At 39.6% G+C, this 21,539-nt stretch overlaps 1 protein-coding gene across 1 annotated transcript in view; it reads right to left on the bottom strand.

The window, feature by feature from the left end:
* ATF6 (activating transcription factor 6) overlaps positions 1–21,539 on the bottom strand; it is a gene marked incomplete at its 5' end in the record, with an annotated part of 204,815 nt that overhangs the window by 134,054 nt on the left and 49,222 nt on the right. Inside the window, 2 exons of the mRNA XM_035722023.1 lie at positions 20,084–20,175; positions 20,423–20,608. Of these exons, the coding sequence (XP_035577916.1) occupies positions 20,084–20,175; positions 20,423–20,608 (278 nt within the window). The remainder of the gene's footprint in view (positions 1–20,083; positions 20,176–20,422; positions 20,609–21,539) is intronic.

The raw sequence follows: 21,539 nt of genomic DNA, 5'->3' as shown, positions 1-21,539 counted from the left end.
GACATCCTGTAAAGCTTCAAAGGTGTACCACCAAATCACCAGCCTTGTGGGACATTTCATTTTGCTACAACTGAGGATACATTCTGTTACCACTCAATCTTTCAGACACAATGTTTGAGTGATCATACACAACACGAACCCTGCTGCAAATAAGGGAAAAGGCCTAGTGGAGTCTCTAGCCAAACTTAGGAAAACTTAGCTTGGTGCGTATTTAAGAAAATAGGGGAAAAGCTGTAGATAATAACTTTGTAGGGAAGACAAACAGAGAGTGTGATGATAACTGCAGAATTTTTTTCTTTTTGCAACTTACTTCTCTGAAAAAGGTTGTACTTCTAAATCTTTCAGGTATGGTGCTAAACATTCTACTTAGGAATGTATAGTGTAAACAAAACAAAGTTCAGAACTTTCTCCTTGGTTTACAGAATCTCTGTTAATTCAACACCTACACTCTATTAGTGACACACCCATGTAATAACATCCCCGTTGGTACAAGTACTCCCTCAACCCCTCCAATGACTAAGAGGGGCTCCACCACCCTATGAACAGTGTTTCCCCTTGTTTTAACTAGAAATGTGCTTCTTTATGACTTCCACCCTTTGGTTCTAGTTCTGGGCTTTGCAGCTGTTCAGACGAAGTCTAAGCAAGCCTCCTTCCAATGTCCAAAGATATCTAATACACCTCCTACCCCCGCCCCGCAGGCTTGCTTTCTCAAGGCTATGGTTTTTTCCACACATTCTTCTTTGAAGCACAGTCTCAGTCTTCAGTCTATCTGGCCTCCCTCCTATCAATATGCCTCTCAGAAGTGGTGTCCAGAATGGGCTACAGTACTTCTCAGACAGTATGACGAGCCAGGATGGAATAGATTAATTCCTTCCCACGTTCTAGCTACTACTCTCCCTCTGATGCAATCTAATATCACACAGGCTCTGTTGGCAGTTACATCACACGTTATTTATATTGGGCCTGGTTTAATCAAAATCCCAACTCCCCTCACACACTGATTTTGACCCATTACCTTCTTTTCCATTCCTCTCCCACTTCCAATTTGAATTTATATAATTGAACGTTTTGATCCCAGCTGAATAATTTACATCAATTCCTTCAAAAATATCACTTTGTCTACCAATCAGTCAAGAACTTCTAGGATCCTAATTAGCAAAAGAAATTCTCCTTCTAAGTAAGGATCACCATGCCATCAACATCCTCAGCTGAGCTGTTGTTAAAATATTGAAAAGCTCAGGACAACGAAATCGAGCCTTGGAGCATGCCCCTAGAGAAAGCCTTACAAAAATGTAAGTTTCACCACTTCTGAATTAATTATATCACATAGTCCAAAATTTCCCATCTTGACCATATAGATATTGCAAGACTGTTAAATAGTCTAAGATGCAAATATAGTAAAACAGTAACTGCCATTTGAGCACCTACCATGTATTAGGGAATGAATACTTAGTACAAGTTGAGGCTCAAAGAGTTTAAACAACTTGCCCAAGGTCATGCTCTAAGTAGTTAAAGAAGCAGAGATTTGGACCTAAGACTGGAACTCCATTACTGCATTATGTTGACATTTTTCAGAAGGACTGATTATTCAACATGCATTAAAATACCTCTTATGTTCCTGGAACCATATATAATGCTAAAGACTCAAAGATTAAAAAAAGGTAGGGGTGCCTGGGTGGTTCAGTTTACTGAGCATCTGACTCTTGATTTTGGCTCAGGTCATGATCTCAGGGCTGTGGGATCAAGCCCCAAATTGCTGGGTGTAGAGCCTGCTTGGGATTCTCTCACTCCCTCTCCCTCTTAAAAATAAATAAATAAATAAATAAAAAGCATGTTAAAAAAAAGATTTAAAAAAAGGAAAAATCAAATTACAGTATATGTGTGGGGGGTGTTGATACAGATAAAAGATAATAGAGTGATTAATGTCATCATAAAGTTAATGATGAATGCTGCGGAAGCATACAGCTAAAGCACCTGATCTCTACTAAGAGGATCACAAAGTTATCTTAAATGAAAAGCAGTAAATAAACAGGTGGAAAAAGAAGAGTGAGGGAAGGCATTCCATACAGATGGAATAGTATATGAAAAAAAGCACATAGGTATAAGAGAGCATGTTTTGCTCAGAGAATCCCAAGTAAAGCAGGAGAGGGTGTGTGGGTGGACATAGCGAGAAGGGGATCATTTCAGAGAGAGAAGAGAAAGGGGACCAGAACGATAATGCAAGGCTAGATTATGGATGGCCTTGCCTGCCACAGTATCACTAAGCCTAGAAATTTAATCAAGTAACAAAAAACAAACCAAGCATGTTTTTTTCCTGTTTTAATTTTGGCTCTCAGTAACATATCCCTTTCTTATTATTTTTAAAGATTTCATTTTATAAAAAATCTCTACACCCAACATGGGGCTCAAACTTACAACCCCAAGATCAAGAGTCACATGCTCTACTGACTGAGCCAGCCAGCCGCCCCTATCATATCCCTTTCTGTATCAGAATCTTCCCTATGATTGTTAAATTCCCTGGTCAAATGGGGGAATCTACATTCCTTCTTTTAAAAACTGGTATTACAATGATCTCCTCGTTATCTCGACGACTTGAAAAACAACAGATTACTAGAACAGTTCCCCTGCTTTCCTACGTCCTGGCTAAGGGGTATAAATAAGCTTCTTAAAAGGAGGCTCCCTTGATAACTGCCAAGCCAAAGTGCTCCTATGGTTTCAGCAAGTAACTTCACTGTGTTTCCTTGAATTCCACCGTCAACTAGCAATTAACACTCTTGTTCAGAAAGCACCTTCCTCTCAACGGTGATTCTCAAAGTGTGGTACTTGGACCAGCAGCATTAGCATCACGTGACAGCTGGTTAGAAATGCAAATTCTCAGGCCCCACCCCATTCGTACTCACCCAGGAACTCTAGGAATGATGCCCAACAACTCTCTGTTTTAACTAGCCATCTAGGTGACTCTGACACACTCAAATGTCTGAGAACTACCATTTTAAATAATCTTGTTTTACACATCTTTCCTATCTCATTCCCTAAAAATTACACATTTTTCACAGTGAATCCAACAGAAGTGGACAACCTAGGGGGGAAGGACGGTGGGGGGGGCGGGGGGGTCAGACAGGAGGTATGTGGAAGGGTATAATCAAAAGTGGACATCTGTATGGTTTATGCATGATTTATAAAGTAAATCTGTTCAGCATTATTAATACTTGAAGTTTTAAAAGAGCCTTTCTACTGATCATTGTTCTTTTGATGATGTTAATACGACTATGAAGACAGGCATTTCAATTCACGATTTATGGCTGTTCCAAGCAAATGCCCTGAGTTCAACCATCAGTTTAGTTTATTCCATCTGTAGCTGAGATGCACTACAGTCACTCGGCAGCCGCACTTGCCGGAAATCATTTTTGATGTTGACTGGTTTGGCTCCTAAGTGATCACTATTTTTCACTGCTGCCCACACAGGTAATGACTATCACAGTGTAATGGCAATTTAACCTTAGCCTTAGATACTCTAGTAACTTCTACCCTTTATTACCTCAACTTTATCATCTACTCATTGGCCCAGAATGTATTTTGAAAAATATAGTAAATTTTGAAAAGAGGGGCGCCTGGGTGGCTCAGTCATTAAATGTCTGCCTTCGGCTCAGGTCATGATCCCAGGGTCCTGGGATCAAGCCCCATATTGGGCTCCCTGCTCCATCGTGGGAAGTCTGCTTCTCCCTCTCCCACTACCCCTGCTTATGTTCCCTCTCTCGCTGTCTCTATCAAATAAGTAATAAATAAAAAAATTTTGAAAAGAATCTGTTAAAGTTTTTCACTTATTTGTTTTTGGTTGTTGTTGTCCATTTGGCCTCCATTCCTTGCAGATTTTTTTAAGTCTTAAAATGAAATTTCTCTTAAGCTAAATTACAGACAAACCGACTGTCCAACTCAGCTCAAAAAAACTATAAATGCTTAAACCCTATGAAATGATCTACAGAAACTAATTTTAACCATTTGAGTAACGGCAGAATTATATTTCCCTTGTTTTTATTAATATTTGAAAGACATGAAAGAGCTTTATTTCACTGCCAGAATTCAAGACTGTCTTAGGTCCAAGTGTGACACCACAAATATTAACAAGGAATCTGACAGTAGCCAAATGTACGAAAGAGGAGGGGAAAATTGTGGATGTGAACTTTTAGATTCTTGGCATGACTATTTATGTTAATTTTGGAAGAATTAGATTTCTTTTTTTTAATTTTTATTGTTATGTTAATCGCCATGTTACATCATTAATTTTTGATGTAGTGTTCCATGATTCACTGTTTGTGCATAACACCCAGTGCTCCATGCAGAACGTGCCCTCTTTAATACCCATCACCAGGCTAACCCATCCTCCCACCCCCCACCGCCCCCAGAACCCTCAGTTTGTTTTTCAGAGTCCATCGCCTCTCATGGTTCGTCTGGAAGAATTAGATTTCTAATAATACAAAGAGATGGCTCAGAATCACAGGAAGGGTGAGTGTAGTAAGGGCAATGACTATTTATAGTTCACAACATTAATAAAACAGTCTAATCAAACTCTTTTCATGATTAGCTTAAATTAGGTTCTATTCTGTATTTTTAAATAAACTAATAAATATTAAGGAAATGAAAGTCCCCACCTCTCTGTGATCAGAAACATGTTATTCCACAAGAGTGACAAGAGTTTTAAGCCACAAAATAATCATTACACCAGTAAACCTTGCTCATGTCACGGGCCAACAGGCCTGAAAGCACAGACTGATAAAAACACAAATAATTTCAATTTCCCCAAAAGTCTGGAAAAAGTACTATAATAATTGTTACCTTACTTTTTCATTTACAAAAATTCTAAAAGCCAACAACTGTTTTAGATTATCTGTGAAGCCACTTAATTGTTAAGAAATGATCTCAGGGGCGCCTGGGTGGCTCAGTCGGTTAAGCGACTGCCTTCGGCTCAGGCCATGATCCTGGAGTCCCAGGATCGAGTCCCGCATCGGGCTCCCTGCTCAGCAGGGAGTCTGCTTCTCCCTCTGACCCTTCCCCCTCTCATGTTCTCTCTCTCTATCTCATTCTCTCTCTCAAATAAATAAATAAATAAATCTTTAAAAAAAAAAAAAAAAAGAAATGATCTCAGATAACCAATTTTCATACCAAGTGGCTGAACAAAAAACAATACAGTTCCAAATCCATTCTACCCTTTGCAAACCTGCTTTCTTACAGTACATACAAGCAGATCAATTTTAAATTCAAGCCATCTCAGCACGTAAGAATCCTACTGGTTTTCATCTCCCAAAGAAACCCACATGCTGCTGCTGTTGATCGGAGAACCATCCATGAAAATCTGAAATCACTTGAAGCTGAAAAGAGCATGGAGTTCTTCCAGCTTTAATGCAGGATGGTGGCAAGAGCACAAAATTTGGAGTCAAGAGATCTGGGTGCAAGGTGTGGCTCTGAGACTCCTCACTTGAGGAGACTTTCTCTTGAGCCTCCAATTCCTCACGTGTACAAGAGGAAAAATAACAAATATTTCACAGTTTTCCAAAGATTCAAGTGAAATGACAGATGTGAACATACTTTTATAAATCAAAAAGTGCTATGTGTCCCAAGGATGACACCGAGCAATTGGTGGCACAGCTCACCAGGTTCTGCCCTTTCTCAGCACAGCAACTGGAGTGACTGTTTTAAAATCTGGGTCAGATTATGTCGTCACTTCTCTGTTCAGACCTTCAGACAGCTCCCCGTTTCTACCATGCAAAAGCCCCAAATCTTAAAATGACCAAGGCCCCACTAAACTCAACCCATCCATCTTACCTCTCTGGCCTCATCACCAACTAGTCTCCCCCTTGCTCACTTCAGTCCAGTCACCCTGACCTCCTTGCTTTTCCTTGAACGTGCAAGGCATGCCTCCACCCTAGGGCCCTTGCAATGGCTGTTTCCTCTGCCAGGAATGCTCTTCCCCCACATATCTATATGGCTGGCCCTCTCTTTAAGCCTTGGTGCAAATGTCTACTTTACAATGATCATTATTTAAATCATTATTTAAATAAAACAACCACCCTCAGACTTGTAAAACAATTCACTCTACTATAGTTTACCCCCTTTGTTCAAAGAAACTACAACTCTATCATTGTATTTGCTTACTATGTTTACTGTCAGTCTGTCCTCACTAGAATGTAAGTTAAGGAGCACAGGGACCTCTGTTTTGTTCTAGGACAATGCCTAGTTCAGAGAAGATATTCCCTCACCTTTTTTTTTTTTTTAATAACAAACAGATGAAATGTATGTAGCATTCTGCCTCCTGTCAAGAGAAAAATCTAGATCTTCATTTTAGGGACACTAACTCACAACTCAAGAATGGCAGGTGGTGAACTCATTATTACACCATCTCCAGATCCAGGAACAGGAAATTATGTTAATTTTCATTGCAACCGAGGCTAAAGACAAAAAGTTCCCTAAGGGAGTTCTCCAAATCTTAAAGAAGTTTTTTCTGTTTATTGAACGGTTTACAAATGATTTTTGCAGGCTAGTAGTAACTGGGGGTAATTTACTAGAAACAGAAATGTGACTGAATAAAGAAATAAATCTTTAAATCAAGATTTTAAAAACCTTCTAAATAGCAGTTCTCAGAACCAGGGATTACCAGACCCTGAGAAGAAACATGTACTTTACGGTGGCAGTTTGCCAAGTGAGCCAACATGAGCAAGAAAACAGCATGAGATCCTTTCACTCATTCAATGAACAATTATAAAGTAAGCACTCTTCTAATAGGTGATGCTCATTCTTGGAACCCCACCACTAAACTAAGAGGAAAACCAAGCAGCTTGTGGAGAGGCCTAAATGAAGAACAGAGAACCCTGGCCCATAGCCCTGGCAGTCTCAGCTGAAGCCAGCACCAACTTCCTGACCATGATGCGTGAGTCATCTTGAAAGTGGTCCACAAACCCAAGCCACCCCAATTAACACTCCATGGGAGCAAAGAGCTGTCTCTACTGAGCCCTGCCCAAATCGTAGAGCTTAGCAAAGTAAAGTTGTCTTAAGCCTTTCAGTTCTAGAGTGATTTGTTACACAGCAACAGATAACTAATACACTATACTTAATTGCTGAAGTCAGTGACTCAATGTTTAATATAAAGTTTGTGCATAAACAACTCTTTGGTATCTTCTCACTTGAGAAAGGCACCCTCTGATCATTCTAAATGTCAAAAAGATGCCTGTAAATTTGAGTACAATCACTTCTCTGTTATATTTAAATCAATCTAGTCAACTTATGAGTATATTCTCTTCCTTTCACAGCCAATCCTAAGCTTTCAAGGGATGGGTAAAGTTACTGGATCGAGTCCTAACTCCTCTATCTATAAATACCAACTACTTCTTTCTCCCCTGCCCGAGTGGCTCTATTAGTGATTAAGACAAAGGCTCCAAAGGCAGACTTTGAATCCTAGCTTTGCAACATTATTAGCTGTGATTTTAGTCTCCTTATCTGTAAAACAAGAGATAGTAACACCTTCCCTCATAGTTCTGGGAGAATTAATTTACAAAATTGCTTAGGCTCATTTGCTTGGTACAAGGTATTTGATAAAAAATAGTTTAACACAACAAATACAAAAACCACTACCTTTACCAACCAAGCACGGATGATATCAACATACAGCCAACCTAGATTATTCTAGAACTAATTCTCTTCTCTTTTTCATTCATCTTCTTTTCTTCCAACAGTCTTATTTCCATCTATCTCCCATTTTCAAATTCACAACAGTAACAACAAACCCACATAGGAAGGAAAAATGAAAGCAAGTAATGCTGCTTTACCGAGAAGGGCTGAGAGAGAAAACCATATAAGGCATATGGACTCTCTGTGATTCCCTAATTCTAGCTCCTCAGAGGTCATGGACTGTGATAAATTGACTGTGGACAGAATATATTAATGCCAGTTTTTGTTCAGAACACACAGACAACATGAAGTCTAAATGTACACCACACACTCATGGTTTATGCATGCTACATTGGCCGTAACTCAGTTAAAAACAATCTGTACAGGGGCACCTGAGTGGCTCAGTCATTAAACGTCTGCCTTCAGCTCAGGTCACGATCCCAAGGGTCCTGGGATTGAGTCCCACATCGGGCTCCCTGCTCCTCAGGTAGCCTGCTTCTCCCTCTCCCACTCCCCCTGCTTGTGTTTCCTCTCTTGCTGTCTCTCTCTGTCAAATAAATAAAATCTTTTTAAAAACAACCAAACAAAAAAAAACAATCTGTATAATGGCCCTTAAAATACTTACGTTTCAAATGCTTCCTGAAATGACAAAACAGCTCAGATCTGGAGAAAATAAGGCATTAATATCAAACTGCCTAGAAGCTTAAATGATATATGATAAGTACACATACACTTTCTTAAAATCAGAAGTTTCAGTTATCCTACACTACCTTAATACTAGGCTAGACCTTCCCTTACTACAAGTAAAGTTGTGTATTCCTTTATCATTTACGTTTTGATCAAATTTTTTTTTTAAGATTTTATTTCTTCATTTGACAGAGAAGAGAGACAGTGAGAGAGGAAACACAAGCAGGGGGAGTGGGAGAGGGATAAGCAGCTTCCCGCGGAGCAGGGAGCCTTATGTGGGACTCAATCCCAGGACCCTGGGATCATGACCTGAGCCGAAGGCCGATGCTTAACAACTGACCCACCCAGGCCCCCCCATTTTGATCAACTTCTATAGCAGGATTCCACCTGAATATACTAAGTACTGGAAATGGCGGTTGAGAAAGCTGCTTCAGACACACCATACGGGTTGACTAAGATTTGGGGCCTGAAGAAAACATCAAAGTACCCAACTTAAAGTTTGACAGTTTTCTCATCTGCCCTGGTTTCTCAGTGACCCCATCTCAAAAGATAGAAAGCAGCAGAAGTTACATTACCTCCTTTTATCTTGAAAGTGACATAGTGACTTACTCAAGGTAAAGAAGGCAACTGGCAAAGGATGTAGGTTTCTGATTTCAAATGCCCTTCCCCTTACTGTAACAACTCAAGTCTGGGACAAAAGGTAGCCAAGCAATGAATGCTAAGGCCACTGGTACTCTCTATAAATCTCCCAATATACAACTCACCTGAAGTCCAAAACTAAAGAATATCAACAGATTTTTCCATGCCCTCAAAACTCAGCTCTGCACTTGACAGACTCTAAGCCATTTTTTTAAACAAAGGATGAAATCTACAGAGGCTGGAAGAAAAAGAGAACCAATTACTCTGCACGGATACTTTTTTGAAGAACATGAATAAATGAGACGATTTGGGGAACGGACTGCCCTTAGCTCTATTACCTCTATGCAAGCCCAGATTCAGTAACACCTGCTATTTAGATGTATTCTATTTCTTCAGTTTATGTGTCACTTTGATAAATGTGGAAAGTACTTTTAGCCAAGAACTTGAATTAGCTTTCATTTTAAAATCTGGCTGAACAAAACCATGTATACTTGGTGGTTTGAATTCTGACATTTAAGTTATACAGTAACTTTTAACCTACAGCCAATAATGATTTCATACAGCAAAATGTGCTCAGCAATTGAACAGGAATTAGAGCCAGATTTGGGGACAGGCTCATCTCAGGATAAGAAGCTAGAGTTTTTCCTGTAAAAATTATGAAAAGCTGACAAACTTAGAGAATGCTAGAATAAAGACATTTTATTTCTAACCAGTTCCAGACAACTCAAATTCAATGCCATATTTTCTGTGGTCAGCTTTTCCTTAACACAGTCTCATAAGCAAACCACAGAGTAGCTGGCCCTTAAATAGTATGATTTACCCTTCTTCATCCAAGTCTAATGTCTCAAACTATAAAGATTCCATTCTAGTGAGGGGACAGCACCTAACCCAGACCAAACAAGGAAAAAGCACTGTCAATTTCAAACACCTGTTATTTTTTTAAGACCTAGCATACTCAAAACCTCCTTAGATACTGCTTTGTATTTTCAGAAAAGGAGGATGATGACAGTGACTTTTAAAATAGAAAGGGGAAACCTAACAAAGGAATCTATGAACTGCAGTCCTATGTGCCAGGAAGAAGTTCCCCTCACAAGGTTATGCTGTGGCTCTTCTTTAGTACAAAACAGAGGTCCATACATTTCCTCAATTATGTAAGACAAACCTTTGAGTATAGAGGTGTCTACAGATTTAATAAAACTTCTCGTATATACATTATCTTCTAATCCAATGGATAAGTGCTCTTACAATTTCCACAGAGGCCAAGGTAAAGGGGGAAGGGAGGAGGAAGGGAGGGAGGAAGGAAGGAAAGAAGGGAGGGAGGGAGGGAGGGAGGGAGGAAGGAAGGAAGGAAGGAAGGAAGGAAGGAAGGAAGGAAGGAAGGAAGGAAGGAAACACTACACAGTTTTCAACTCTAGACATACTTCAGAATCACCGGGGGGAAACATTTTGTTTAAAAACAACTGAATCAGGGCGCCTGGGTGGCTGGGATGGTTGGGCGTCTGCCTTCGGCTCAAGTCATGATCCCAGTGTCCTGGGATCGGGTCCCGCATCGGGCTCCCTGCTCCTTGGGAGCCTGCTTCTCCCTCTGCCTCTCTCTCTCTCTCTCTCTCTGTCTCTTATGAATAAATAAAATCTTTAAAAAAAATAAAATAAAATAAAACAACTGAATCAGGGGCGCCTGGGTGGCTCAGTCGTTCAGCATCTGCCTTCGGCTCAGGTCATGATCCCAGGGTCCTGAGATTGAGCCCCACATCGGCCTCCCCGCTCGGCGGGAAGCCTGCTTCTCCCTCTCCCTCTGCTTGTGTTCCCTCTCTCACTGTGTCTCTGTCAAATAAATAAAATCTTTAAAAAAATAAAAAATAAAAACAACTGAATTAGACCCATCCTACCAGATTCCACAAGTTTTGGGAAGGGCTCCTCCCTTTTGAAGATTTCCTAGTGATTATTAATGTATAGCCATGGTCGAGAACCCCTATGAGAAAATGTAACAAAAAATCATCCAAATTTTTTTTTCATCCAAACTTTTAAGGAGGCAAGGAGAATTTGCAAAACCTCAAACTTCTGCGGTGAAAACTGTAGTCCCTTTAATTACTCAACAGTTCACCAAACTCGGAACAATAAACGACAGGCTGCAAGTAGGGTTCAGACCGACGTTTCTCCAACTAGCTCTTAACCATCCGGTTTTATAAAGACGGAAGTATTTTTAACACAATTTATCGCTGGTTAAACTTTATGTTGCCAACAGAACCTTTTGGAAAGTCTTTTCTTCCATCAAGATTAATCTATGTTCCCTTTTTCTTCCCTTATTTCCCCCCGCTTTTCTTAAATTAATTCCACTTCCCTCCACCAAGAAATATTTTTACACATGTCTAAAAGGAACACTGCTCATTCCCTCCACCATACCCTATTTCCTTGCTATCTGTACAAGTCTGAAATTTACATCAATCCTGAAGGTATGGGGGAGAGCTAAACTTCCCTAATGTCAAAATGGTCTTAACGTACAAACTGAAAGTAACAACAAAACAGAAACACATCAGCACAGAGTAGCAATGAAAACCATGCCTCTGGTATGACCAACATCGAGTATGTGAACACTGCTTTAAGAAATCAGGAACCATGGAGCCTGGGTGGCTCAGTTGGTTAAGCGGCTGCCTTCAGCTCAGGTCATGATCCTGGAGTCCCAGGATCGAGTCCCACATCGGGCTCCCTGCTCAGCAGGGAGTCTGCTTCTCCCTCTGACCCTCTCCCCTCCCCCCTCTCCCCTCTCATGCTCTATCTCATCCTCTCTCTCAAATAAATAAATAAAATCTTTAAAAAAAAAAAAAAAAGAGATCAGGAACCCAAGAAGAGGAAATTCTAAAAATTAAGCCCCCTCCCTACAGTGAAAATCTCTTCCTCCACCTCATAAATATTTAAACTTGATAACCACTTATACTGTGTCCAATCCAATTCCAACATCCCCAGAAGACCAAGTATATGAAAAATGAGAAGAAACTATAAGGCAGAAAGTAGTAGTAATGAGATAAAGAGAATAGGTTATGAAAATTAAGGTATCTTAAAAAACATAAAACTAGAAAAAAAATAGGAAAATTTAATCAGTCATAAGAGGCCCAGGAAGTGAGGACTTTTTTTTTGCCTTATGTGTTGTTTTTTTTAAGGCAACAAGGGTAGACAGGGGTGAATAACTTCTTCTCCATCTCTGTATCATACCCTGATTAGTGTCGTGCAACCTACACCTCCCATGGAACCTCTGTCTCTCCTCTCCTTAAAAATCTTTAATTTCATTCTCCTGGGTGAAACCTTTCTTATAATCACCATCTCCACTTACCTCCTCCTCTTCCCAGTATGACACTCACAACACACACCATGTTACTAGGTACTCACTAGAATGATACCGTGCAATGGTCACTGTTTGGGGTCTTCTCCTCCGCAGGGAACATGATGCCCTGTAGGGGACTGGCCACAGCCTACCCTCTCGGCCCTACTGCTTTCCACTCCCCATCAGATAGTCTACACTTATTCCCATTCTGGCAGTCCCTTGTTAATCTGTTCAGTCGCTCAACCACATCCAACAAAGATTTGTTAAGTAGCTCCACTATGTCAAGCATGATCTAAGAGTCAAGTGAGCACTGGCCATCTCTGACTGCTTCTTAACTGCAGGTAAAAAGCCATCCTCCCTAACTCTGCCTGGAATGCCCATCTCTCCTTGTCGGCCTGACAAAATCCTTCTTGGTAATTCAGTGCAGCATTTTTGTGTGTGTGTCTGCCATGTACTGTACATATTATGCTAGATGCTGAGGATATAATAAAAAAATGGACTGCGGCAGAGTTTCTCAAAAATAAAGAAAAAGAAAACAACACAAGAGCTATAGCAGTGAAGACAGACAGACCAACAAATAACTGGCCGGTGCGACAAGTTCTATGATATGTAAACAGGATGATTTGGGAGCACCATGCAGAAATACTTAGCCTGGCCTACGTGTGAGTTAAACCTGCTCAATGTGTGACTTTTGAATTTTATAACAACAGTTCTCTTGCTTTCCTTTATAGCTTTCACACATACGTACATACATTACACATGGTACAGTTCTTTTGGTCTGAACTTGATATAAATGTAATCATACTATACTCTTCTGCAATTCGCTTTTTCCATGTAACATGATACTTCCTACGAGGTCTGATAAATAGTATTTTTAATATCATTAATAATTTCATTATGATTTCTTCTTTGATCTATGAGTTATTTGGAACTGTGCTTTTTAAGTTTTAGTAGAATAGAAGGTCTTATCTTTTTGTTATTGATTTCTAGTTTAATTACACTGACAGTGAATGTAGTCTACATGTTAGTCTAAAATCTGTTGAGACTTCCTTTATGATCTAGCACAGATCAGTTGAAAAACATGTTGATAAATGTAGTGTTTATCTAAATGGCCATGAGATCAGGTTTCATAATGATAACATTCCAATCTTCTCTATCCTTGCAGATTTTGCCAGTGTGCTCTATCAAGAGAGGCACACTCACATATCCCACTATGGCAGTGAAATGCCAGTTTCCCCTGTAGTTCTATTAACGATTGTTTCCAAACTCTATTATTAGCTTTATACTAATTTAGAATTATGTATCTTCCTGGTAAACTAACTTTTTAATCAACAGGTAAGTAATTATGTCTAATAATGCTTTCTCCTTAAAGTATATGTGTCTGATATTAATAAACTCCAGCTTTCTTTTCACTACTACTTGCTTTTTCTATCCGTTGACTTTTCAACTTTGACTTTCTGTAGCTTGACACTTTTAGGCGTTTCTCCTGTAAAAGGCATAAAGTCGAATTCTGCCTCCCTACCACCACTACCCGCCCACGCCCCCCGGCCCCAGTCTGACAATCTTTGCCTTCTAAATGCAGAGTTCAGTCCATTTCCACATATTGTGATTATGGATAATATTCTAGATTCATTTCTACTATCACAGTTTGTGCATTCATATTCTCATAGTCTCTTTCCCTCTTTTCATGCCTTCTTTTGGGTTGTTCTGTCCATCTCAGTGATATTTCTTCCACTAGATTTCGAAATGATACACTCCAATTATATTTTGTTAGGAGTTAACCCAAAACTTTAAAATGCTAATATAACTTAACAAGTCTAAATAATTAATATTTTTACCTACTTCCTAAACAAGAATAAGAACTTTGAATATTTTCACTTCCATCACACCCTTCCCAATTTATCAGGTATTATTGTACAGAAAATACTTCCACCTTCATTTGTTCTAACCTTACAAACTAGACATTCTTAATGTTTTAGATCATCAACTTTTTTTTAAAAAGCTTCACCTACAACTATTATTTTTGTCATTGTTGGCCATTCATTTCTGCATCTCAAACCTTCCCTTGAAGTTATTTTCCTTCTTCCTGAATACCCTGACACTTTTTAAGATCACAGGCTAATTATTTTATACATTGTCCCCTCTGTGCGGATTTATCTGGTATTTTTTTCATTATAAAATTTAGGTTATTCATTTTTGGCTAGAATAACACATAAGTGATATTGTGTCCTTTTCAGTGCATCTCATCAGGAGGTACAAGATGTCAGAATGTTTCCTGACGAATACTACTTTGGTTACTCGGCGATGGTAGTGTGACCTCCTCTCTTAAATCTGTGTTTTCCATCTTGTCTCTGTTACACGCTGTATTTCTTCAGCCCTATTTTCCTATTCACGATTTCTTTCTTCACATACACCTATTTTGTTGTTTTAACCTGGGCATTGTTCTTCTAATTTTAACTTATTATCACATTTCTAGATTATTTTCAAAATGTCTGGTTCATTTCTGATAGTGTTTTGTTCCTCTGTCATTCTTTAATGCCCTCTTCTATTTCACATATTTTACACCTTAGTATCTGTTGATTCAAATATCTGTAGTCTTCAGAGTATGATTCTGTAGTTTGTTATTTCCTTCCAACTCTTGTTCATGGTGGCTTGTTTCTTAGTGTGATTAATGATTTTGGGGGAGATGATGTTGGCTCATGTTCAGTTGGAACTGATCTGCAGCGGTTTTTCAGGATGGATGTTTATAGCACTTTCCTCTGAGAAGAGTTTGCATTTGTTTCTGCCAGGAGCCTAGCAGTACCAACAGAGGGCCACTTAAACTAAATTTTTGGTTTGGTTTTTTGAGGAGTCACAACAGTAGTATAAATTCAGGCTCAAACCTACATGAGTTAAGGCTTGTGATGATGAGTTCTCAGGGAGACTTTTTCTTTATGTCCATCCTACTCAAAGCCAATACCAAGACAGGTACTTATCAATACTCTCCCTATGTAGTTTGACAACCTACTTTTCCCCCCTCTTTTTAGCAACTGAAAATGTCATTCTTTGGAAGTTCCAGCTTTATTTGGGTTTGGGAAGGGGGGATGGGACTCAGTTGTGACTTCCTACCTTGTTCAGAACCCCAGAGCGTTCTTGTCACCAGACTCTAGGCTAACGGATCAGGAAATAGCATCACTTCCAATGCTAGCTTATAATGGATTCACGTTATCTTTATATTTCTGGCTTCTAAGAAGTCCTTACTCTGTCTTCAGTTCAGCCATTACATAAAAGAGTTTTGATGTGTTTTTTAATCCAGCATTTTTTGGTGTATAGAACTGCAAAGAGGTTCTCCATACCTCTAGCCCACCATATTGCCAAAAACAGAAGTCCTTAAGGTTTCTTGGACAATGGTAGAAAAAAACTACTTTATGGTATAGTAGAGAAGGCAGAGTTTTCAATAATTTTAAAAAGAGACCTTGGTTAAATTTCCAGTTCTTTATGAAATAGGACTAATAATCATAGAATCAACCCTAATGAACAGTAAGAAGAGGGTTTCCTACCAATTCACATTTGTCCAGTTTAGCCATTCCCTGCTGCCCAGTTACTATTTTTATAGACCACCCAGAGTGGGCCAGCTCTTTGAATCTTGTGCCAGAAAAAGCTAGATGCTGTCTTTACCATCCACGTAACATCAATAAGGTCAGAAAAATTAATGCTTTTAAGTCTGTTCGGCTTATTTTCTTTTTCTGTGTGATGACTATTCAGTAACCTAAAACTCTTCAAACTAGTCAGTGTTGCTGCACAAAACTCCTACCTTAGATGTAAGATGTATTTATATTTCATCACCACAAGTGCCTTCAGGAAATGTTTCTTAAGGCATACCTATAGGCAGCAAACTTGTGTGTTAGATAGTTTTTCACTTGGACCCATACCAATATTTCTGTGCCATATTCAAGTTCAATTCTACACTGAATATCTGAAATAACACTGACAACTTTATTATGGTAATGTGATCTGTTCTGAAAGAGTTTAGTTTCCTAAATTTAAAATGCTTTGGAAATCTCTCATTAAAACGTCTGCTTGTCTGGCCAGACTTAGTTTTGTGGTACTTGAGAAAAGTTCAGTTAGAACTCACAATCAGTTTTTTTCTATACCAATTAAAACACAATAATGCTTGCTTAAGGTTTAGAGATATGCACGGCCATGGGTGTGGAAGTTATTCAATAAATACATTCCAGGTTCTTAGTAAGGTTCAAGTGGGGAGTTTCTGCTCCTCTGGCAGATTCCCAGCCCTGAGAAGATCTTCAGTGTTGCAGTGAAGAGGCTGCAAAGGATGGGGTCAATCAAGAATGTTTCTGAAGAACATGCGTGATGGTACGTCTCCCCCGCCAACATTTGGTTCGGGGGCAGGTATCAGTCTTTCAGACCCTGTTGCTCTCTCAGCTTTGGTATTCCACCATTCGTGCCCAATTTTGTCGAGAAGAAATAGTTCCTGGTTTTTATGAGCTCCATAGCCAGTTTCTGTTCTATTTCCTTCTTGGTGTCTGGAGATATTCCAACCTGTTAAGATACTTCAATATTTCTTCACTCCTTCCAGCTCTTTGTTGCTTTTCTTCAATCTAAGCCTTTTAACATGTTTTTAAAAATCTGCACACTTCCGAAATCTTCCCACTACTTCTTCACTTTCTGTTCCTCAAGCCTTCACAAAGAGACAGACACAGATCTCCTCTGGCTGTTCCTCTGGACTTTCAAATATTTAAGCTTTCTCCCATTCTTCATTCTGCTGTTTGTACTATCCATCTAATTTTTTGGACACAAAACTTTTGTGATAAAATAGGACCAGAGTCTCCTCCTTCCAAAATGAATCAACACATCAGCTCATAGAAATGAGATCCATTCCCACACACCCCCTCTACCCTCAGTAGCTATAAACATCATTAATCCATTTAAAAATTGTCTTTTTTTCCCCCAAATCTCTATTGACTTATGAGGGCTTCCACAACAAAGTGTATCCCTAACCCCATCCTCACTTCCTACAGCACAACCCCATCTTCTTTACTGTCCACCGAACGCTGCTGCATAAAGCCTCTGAGACTGCCATTATCAGAGTTAAATGAAAAAATAATTTTAATATGAAGAATATGGGTAAAATACCAACAGGTAGTAAAAAACTTCTTTTTAATAATTTAAATGCTTGCTCCAGGTATCTCTTCTACATATTCTGTGTAACATGTCTAATACAGTATAAACTTTCAAAAATAGGTCAACTCAGAAATATGACCTCTTTCCACTGAATCATTTTAGTAAAAAGTACATGGGTGTCTGAGGTTCCACGATGGGATATCAAATGCTCTAGAGAGTTGTGCTAATACCAAATGATAATGAAAGTTGAATACAAGACCTACATTTTACTTTTTAGAAACTGTATAGAAATAAAATGGGAATGACCTAGCTTGACCATCAAACATGTGAAAAAGATATGGGGATTTAGTTAATAATACATCTCTTTGAAATAGCTACCACAATCTCAGGCTGCATGAAAAAATAAGCTCTTAGGAAGTGAGGATTTCACTACAGTCTACACAGGTCAGAAGATAATATCTAAGGAAATGTGCTGGCTCTGGACATCACCTTCCAAAATGAACACTGATTAAGAGTGTCAACCACAAAGTGTGGAACACAGAGCAGCTCCAAGATTACCATCAAGCTGCTAGTTGCCAAATTCAATGTTCTCACCTCAGGTTTCTGCCCCCACAAGCCTCTTTTTGAAACTCTTTCACTCTGGGCTTCAGAAAATCACATTCTTCTGGTTCTGTCCCTAACACTACTCACTCTTGAGTTTCTTTTCCTGAGTCTGTCATGCTGGTTTCCCCAGATTCTCATTACTCGTCTTCCCCTACTTGTTCTCCTTGGATAATCTCACCTGCTCCACTCCCATCTGTCTGTCTATCTATCCATCATGGTAATTCCCAATATCTAGTCAGTATCACAAACTTTCCACACTAATAAAAACCATTATCCGCCATCATAAAATGATTCATCTTCCTAACTCCTGCCTTAAATAAGAGCATCGCTGTTCTGTCCCTCAAGATAGAAATGTGAATTATCTTTAGCTTCTCTCTTTTCTTCTTCATGTCCCACTCTGCATCAGTCATCAAACCCCAGAGTCTACGTCAGAGGTACACCCTGAGATAGCCTGTCCTTTCCATCACCACAGTCCAAGTCCAGACTCACATATATCACCTTAAATACACCAACAACCTCCCAGTGCTGTCTCTGCCAATAGCATCTGCTCAGTCTGGTCCATTCTCGCTACCATCCTCAATCACCTTCCTAACATCAAAACTGATTATGCTACCCTCTGCCTAAAAAACCCAGGGGTGCCTCATTGTGTACAGTAGCATACTAGGCTCTTCAGTATCTGGCCCCCACTTTATACCTGTAGCCCCATTTCCCTCATACACATTCCCACATGTATAAGATCTACATGAATTTTTCACTTTTTCCTGAAAACATCAAGCCATTCCCTAATTGTGCCTTTTAACTATTGTGGTCCCTCTACTTGGCATCTCTTTCCATACTCTCCAACTGACAAACTGCTATCACACTTCAAGATTCAGCTTCCTCTGTGGGGATTTCCCTTACCCACTCCCATTCATCAAAACATGTTCTGAGCATCTATCAATATGACATGAACCTTCTCAAGGAATTCTTACTCTCATTTATATTTTTTTAGTAATTTGTTCATATTGCTATTATTATATTCATCACATTACACTCGAGTCATCCTTTGACTTGTCTGTCTTCTCAGCTAGACCAGGAGATCTTTGAAGGTATGGCCCCAGTCTAATCACTCTTTGACTCCCCGGCACCTAGGATGCTGATTTCATTCATTTATCAAATGTGCCACAGTGAGTGCGAGTCTGAAAAAGAGGTCTCTAGGGTCCCTCTGAATTCTAGTATTCTATGACTCTAACCTATGACTCTAGTATTCTACGACGCTAACCTAAAAGCAGTGTTTCTCAAGTCGTGATTAGCTAGAAACCTGTACCAAAATCAACTAGAACACTATAAAATATTTAGATTCTTGATTCCCATTCCAAACCTACTAAGTCAGAAACTGCTAATTACCGCTCTAGCTGCTTCCTTTCCAGCTAGGGAGGAAGCCACCCTAGTGTCTTATAATCACTGAAGCTGCTCAAGCATCACAGTACTGAGGCAGGTAGGTAACAGTATTATTATAAAGGCTTAGCCATTTTTTTTTAAAGATTTTATTTATTTGTTTGAGAGAGAGAGAATGAGAGATAGAGAGCATGAGAGGGAAGAGGTGCAGAGGGAGAAGCAGACAGGGAGCCCGATGTGGGACTCGATCCCGGGACTCCAGGATCATGACCCGGGCCGAAGGCAGTCGCTCAACCAACTGAACCACCCAGGTGCCCCAAGGCTTAACCATTTTAAAGGTAAGGAACTGAAGCACAGAGGTTAAGTAACTTGCCTAAGACAACAAAGTTACCAAGTGGAGGAGCTAGCATTTGAACTTGGGCAGTCTGATTTCAAGGCACACCACTGATCTGTTTGGTAACTGAAGGCTTTCTTCATTAAACATCATGAATTTTCTGCCAGACCTAGATGAAGAACAAGAAAGAGGAACCAATCTTTCTTTTTCCCCTCTTCTTACCTAATTATTGTCTCTGAAGAGAACAAAACAAATCTGTTTTTCTCTAGCTTACGACTAGAGCTGAAAAGAATGGGAATTGAAATTTTTAGCATTAGTACCTAAACAGATGGCTATCGGCTTACCTCATGGGTCCATAGTTGAGTACTATAAATGCCAACACTACCATCACACAGATAGCTCTTCGCTTCGGATTAGGAACTTTAAGCCTCTGGTTCTAAAAGAAATAACCATGTTAAATACGGTTAAACTATGTATCAATCTCACAAAAAGCAGCATCTAAGATAAGCACACTCCTCTTCACCAATTTAATAGTTAAAAAAAAAAAAAACTCAAAGATGAGGAAACAGTACTTTTCACAAGACTAGAGCAGAGCCTTCTAGGTTCCCTGTTGTAGCAGAGAGAGAAAAGGAAAGGTGCAGAAGAGAAACATGAGGGCCACTCCCTTGCAGTGCATCACTCACTTCTGACACGACTTCATCCAGCTGTCGCTTCAGTGATCCATTCTCTTTCTTCAGCTTCTCATTCTCTGAAAGCGCAGCCTTTAACCTGGCCTCTAAGCCAAGCATATATTCTTTCTTCTTCTTGCGGGACTGACAAGCAGACTCTCGATTTTTTATCATACGTTGCTGTCTCCTTAGCACGGCAATCTAGGAAAAGTTATAATAAATCAGAAATATTCTGATTTTAGAATCAGAACAGAATATACTGATTTTTACCATCATTTTTAAACTAAACTGTTTAAAACACAGGTTACTCGTTGTTTTAAAAAATATTACTCAAATTAAGCAAACAAATCAAATTATTAAAAATGGCCCTCTAAAACCTAAATGTTGAATGATTTTTTTTTTTAAAGGTTCTGTTTATTTATTTGACAGAGAGAGACACAGCGAGAGAAGGTACACAAGCAGGGAGAGTGGGAGAGGGAGAAGCAGGCTTCCCGCCGAGCAAGGAGCCCGATGTGGGGCTCGATCCCAGGACCCTGGGATCATGACCTGAGCCGAAGGCAGACGCTTAACGACTGAGCCACCTAGGCGCCCCTTGAATGATTTTTTTCTGGTGTTTTCTAAGGCTTCTTTATTGATCTTCCAATTTTCCCTTTAGAAACTCCCTCAGGGGGAAAAAAAAACTCTCTCAGAAAGTGCCCTTACATATCCATATATGTACATATCCATACACCTCACTCTAGGTCTCAGGCCCTGAATTGACCATTTTCCAGAACCACATATCCAGCTACTTATAAAGCCACTTCCACTTGCGAAGTTACCACCACTTCAAATTCCGTATGTACAAACTGAACTCATCATGTCCCTCTACTAGATTTGTTTATCCTACCCGTCTTCTATCAGTGGTAACTCACTCTCAAGATATCTAGGAAGAAGTCACTAGTAACTTATTTTTTTCCTTCATTCTCCATATTTATTCCCCTCTCTCAACCTCTGGTTCACTCACTCAATATGCACTGAAGTTACGCTAATGACCAAGTTTCTTCCAGTGCCAGTGTGCCTCAGTTATTCCCATCTATTCCTGCCGTCACCCTCCCAAAGTAGGCACTCATTAACTCATCCCCAGACTACTACA

This window comes from Zalophus californianus, chromosome 10, assembly GCF_009762305.2.
Source record: "Zalophus californianus isolate mZalCal1 chromosome 10, mZalCal1.pri.v2, whole genome shotgun sequence".
Taxonomy (NCBI): Eukaryota; Metazoa; Chordata; class Mammalia; order Carnivora; family Otariidae; genus Zalophus; species Zalophus californianus.
The sequence above is the reverse complement of the archived record's forward strand: the minus strand, read 5'-3'. Positions and strand labels throughout refer to the sequence as shown.